Raw genomic sequence first — 4589 nt, 5'->3', positions numbered from 1 at the left:
TAAAAAATAAAAAAAATAAAAGAATAAAAACTAAAACCTAAAATCAAAATATTAAAAACAAAGAAAATCAACCAATACGTATTTTGAGACAAGAGAGACAAAAAATTGATATACATCATATTAAGAGAAACATTACACGAAATCACTTCAAACAACACGATATAAGAGCTTGTTTGGTCATTTAAAAAAGTCATGTGCTGTCCAGAAAAATAGAAGTGCCTCTCCGGCTAGTGGAGAGCACAAGCTAGCAAGTTTTTGAATATTTATATTAACTATTCAAAATGTAAAACCAAAATGCACTCCATTAATCTTAATTAAAAAAGAATTGTTTTAACTGGACGAAGAAATCCCTACAAGCATAACTTATTTCTTCTTGAATTTAGAGATAAAAATATCCACGTAATAAAGATAATTTAATAAAAAGATAATTTAATTATTTAATTATTTTCAATGTTTATATGTTTTTGTAAAAAATAAAAAGATAGAAACACGGTTGATAAAATGTTTATATTTTTTTTTACCTGAAGATAATTTAATTATTTAATTATTTTCAAAAGTTTAAAAGGACAAATATACCCTTTGCAATCCCTGTAGGCCATACAAAAAGACTAAAATACCCACGTAATAAAGTAATTTTACTATATCACCCATGCGTTCTAGAGTTTGGGTAATGGATAGCACCAGTTACTGTCAATCTGTCATCAATAAAAGGGTAAATGGCAGTCGTTAAATTGATTGAAAAGAGAGTTCGAGAACATTTTGAATGCTTTGCTTTGCTTCCTTCCTTCCTTGTGGGGCGGGTAGAAAGAGAGAGTTGATCAAATAAAATAATCTTAGCTTCTGTTTCTCTCGTAGAAACAAAACAATGGTGATGATCCAACCAGGAGAAGAAAACGAAGAGACCGTACTACAAAATCTACCAAAGCCTCAATCAACAGCTTCAACATCAAAAACCAACACCAGCGACACCACCACAACAGAAGAGAACGGAAGCGACTCCGATGGGTTTGAAACGGCAAGCGAGCGCGGAGTCAGCGACAACGAAGAAGAAGATATTGTCAATAAGGGAATCAACCCCGAAAACAGCTCTGAGGATCAACAACAACAAACTCAAGACGACTCCGAATTGATTCAGGTTTTTCACTCTCTCTTTTTAATTAGCTGAATAACGAGGCAAGGTTGATGTTACTGGTCCACTTATTTAGGTTTTTGGATTTGGTTGTGAAACAGAGAGGTGTAGAAGAAGGAAATGAAGCAAAATTGGAAGGCAATAGATTGTTTGGGAATGGGCAGTATGAGGAGGCATTACTACAGTATGAACTTGCTTTACAAGTTGCCCCACAGGACGTGCCATCATCCGTCGAGTTGCGTTCCATTTGCCATTTCAATCGTGGCGTTTGCTTCTTGAAATTGGTATTTTCTTGTGATTGTCAATTTACCTGTCGATGCTGCAACTATTAAAGAAAGCCTAATCAAGATGGTAATTGCGTGATTTTAAATATATTTCTTTTAGGGAAAGTACGAGGACACAATCAAGGAATGCTCAAGAGCGTTAGAATTGAATCCTTCTTACATGAAAGCTCTTGTTAGAAGAGGAGAGGCTCATGAAAAGCTCGAGCATTTTGAGGAGGCTATTGCTGGTTAGTGTGGGTTCTTGCACTTGTTATCTTCTCATTTAAAACAAGATTCTGTTTGTCAGGAGAGGAAACTTTTTAATTATATTTTCTTATTTTCAGATATGAAAAAAACCTTGGAATTCGATCCTTCAAATGACCAAGCAAAGAAAACCATTCGCCGCTTGGAGCCACTTGCTGCAGAGAAGCGAGAAAAGATGAAGGAAGAGATGATTGGTGAGATGAAAGGAGCAACTACTTTTTTTTTTCTCTCGTAAATGAATACATTTCTTTTCTTTTGATAGAAACGTATGTAATTGGACTTACACTTCAATCACCAATTTTATGTTGAATATTGGAAGATGATTCTTTCAATTTCAATAGGATAAAACTTGTGCTTTCTTCCTTTTACTGTTCCCGTCAACATCTACTCCCAATCATAGAGCCATGCCTTCTATAGAATGTATAGGAAATAAGAAAAAAAAAAAAAAGTGAGGTTGAAACACCTCTTGCTCCCCTAAGATCTTCAAAACAATTGAAACTACTAGTGGCAAGGCAGTGGCTAGATTCTGTCTCTTCAATTGTCCATCATTTGTTAAATACTGTCAATGTTTTTGTTTTTTTCCTTTTCCTTGGTGATTATATCAACCCAGTGGTGTTATCATGTGTTTTGCCTTCTAATTTCTGATGTTGACGGATGGATGCCAAAGCCAGGAGAGGCAATGCTCATGCGGCAAGAAGATATAAAATGGATAGAAAGACTTGATAGTGTGTACTTTGGATTCTCAGTTACGGATAATGTTTTTAGGTCCGCATGACCATATAAAATGAAAGCGTTCTCAAGTTTAATTTTTCATTGCTTAGACATTTTTTTGCATTTGTCCTAGTCTGTTAGTTGCTCCTTTCTGGCTGCTGATTAGAAGCAAGGTGAATAATGAAAATTTTAATCTATGTGATGATATCTTGAAAGATTTGTTCTTATTGAAATCATGGAGCATGCAGTCATTTTGTTAAAGGAGCTTATGTGCTTTATAGTCATGGACTCATGCCATTGTATGAGTCTTTGGCTATATACACTTTATTCTGTGTGAAATCCTCTCCTCTTCTTGGCCATGTACTCTTTATTCTTGGTTATAAACTTCGTTGTCCTCTCCACCACTGTGCAGCACATGTGAGTCTAATTTGAATTTTTTCTTTGTGAGCAGGAAAGCTGAAAGAGATGGGAAACTCTTTGCTAGGCCGCTTTGGCATGAGCATTGACAACTTCAAAGCTGTTCAAGATCCGAATACTGGTTCCTATTCCATTTCATTCCAACGTTAGTTTCTGGGTCAGTCTGGTGCAACGAGGACAACATCGTCAGCTCCTGGAAGAAAGAATGAAGGCTGTCAGATAAAAGATAGGAAAAAACAATCCTATACTTCAGATTGTGTGCAGAATCTATGAATACAAGTAGGACAAAGTTTATAAAGGAGTAAGTGCAAGGGTTCTTTTTGTTCTCTTAACGACAGTATCAAGTGATGAAGTTTCATATTTTGGCAGTGGAAGTTTACATTTTAAATCATGTATTGCTTGATTTTGTGGTTGAAGTAATTGCCATCTCTCTCTCTCTGTTCATTTTGTAACAGCGAAGCACACTGATCTACAGCACTCGGCGATCTTAACTTTTATGTGATGAACGAACATTGGTTACTGCTTTGTCTTTCACCCACTCTTCCTTCAATGTTCTTTAAGCAGATGATCAACTAGCGGTCATTGGCTCATCACTTGGATGAATGGTAGCCATGGCAGTTTTCACAAAACTAAAGCCTGCCTTGTGAAACTTTGGGCTATTTAGGCCTCGACTTACATATGGGTGTAACTCTTTGTTATTATTCTATTAATTCTGCAAATCTCATTCATGGAGACTATACTCGTATTTTTCTCCATTACGCGTGAGAGATGGAGGATTCTATCTCCAACTGTATAACAATGGATAACTTAACTATTCAATGTAAACTGCATTTCCCTACTTCGGACTGCAAAAAGGAGTGCTGCTTACGCTTTTAAACCTGTCAGCTCCTCTCCTGTCATTTCGGCTACAAACTTGACTGAAATGTCTTAATCCTGTGATCTCTAAATTAGGCTATGGTTTGAGCTGGATAGGATGGCTACTTTTAATCTTCAAAGGGATTCCCAAAAGGATTAGTAGAACTTGAATCATGGCCAACCATGCTCGACTGCTGCTGCTGCAATATCAGGTAAGGCTGTTCTTGGCTCATGGCTGCCGTTTGCACAGTACTTGGCAGTGCAGTGTTACTGGATGCATAAAATGGAGGAGAACAAGCTCATGATGCCAAGGTGTATACCTTGCCCAAATGAAGAGAAGACTGAGGGAGGTTCTGATTCAAAAGGGAAAATCGAAGTAAAGTTTCATGAATTGAAATACAACCCTTATAAATTGGAAAGCTTTTACAGCTCCTTGAAAAGTTGCAAGCAAGTATAAGTACGTAGTTATTGCATGATAGGCAAATGCTCAAGCAAGTATGGGGTATCAAGCTCTATAGTTATCTGTTGAGAAGCCGTCATGAGAAAAAGCCTTATTATCTTCGATGAACAAGAATCATGGGAAATCCTTACTTTAAAAGGAAAAATAAAGTAAAGGAAACAAGGGACATGAAGCATAAATCAAGTTAAGCACCTCACCATTTCTAGACATTTGCTGGGAAATTTTCTGTAAACCATAGGTCATAAATGACGCACTGAATAATAGCTTCCACCCACTTTACACGAAAGCACCCATAACTTTCAGGTTATTGTATATTGTGGGCTGGGGTTGGACCAAATCCAAACCAGAATTTTTAACCAACCATCTTGCATATTAGAATTATATAATGCACATTCCACTGTGATTTTAACCAGCCAACTTGCATATTTTCTTGAAACACTGCAGAGAATCGTAAGAAATTGATGACAGCAAGATGATCAAGAGCAAACCG

At 36.6% G+C, this 4589-nt stretch overlaps 1 protein-coding gene across 2 annotated transcripts; it reads left to right on the top strand.

Annotated features, from left to right (window-relative positions):
• The first annotated feature begins 723 nt into the window (after positions 1-723).
• LOC105115415 (tetratricopeptide repeat protein 1-like) lies at positions 724-3516 on the top strand. Of its 2 annotated transcripts, XR_840339.1 has the most exons (6): positions 724-1135; positions 1231-1413; positions 1514-1640; positions 1737-1850; positions 2819-3085; positions 3240-3516. XR_840339.1 is itself a non-coding variant. In XM_011012292.1 (5 exons), exons 1-5 carry the CDS (start codon positions 866-868, stop codon positions 2932-2934), a joined length of 810 nt encoding a protein of 269 aa, XP_011010594.1. In that variant the 5' UTR covers positions 724-865; the 3' UTR covers positions 2935-3514. The 2 variants fall into 2 exon arrangements, 1 of the variants encoding a protein (XP_011010594.1); XM_011012292.1 differs by having other exon boundaries at positions 2819-3514.
• Positions 3517-4589: the final 1073 nt, after the last annotated feature.

The sequence above is a fragment of the Populus euphratica genome, unplaced genomic scaffold (assembly GCF_000495115.2).
Source record: "Populus euphratica unplaced genomic scaffold, PopEup_1.0 scaffold693.1, whole genome shotgun sequence".
Taxonomy (NCBI): Eukaryota; Viridiplantae; Streptophyta; class Magnoliopsida; order Malpighiales; family Salicaceae; genus Populus; species Populus euphratica.
The sequence above is the reverse complement of the archived record's forward strand: the minus strand, read 5'-3'. Positions and strand labels throughout refer to the sequence as shown.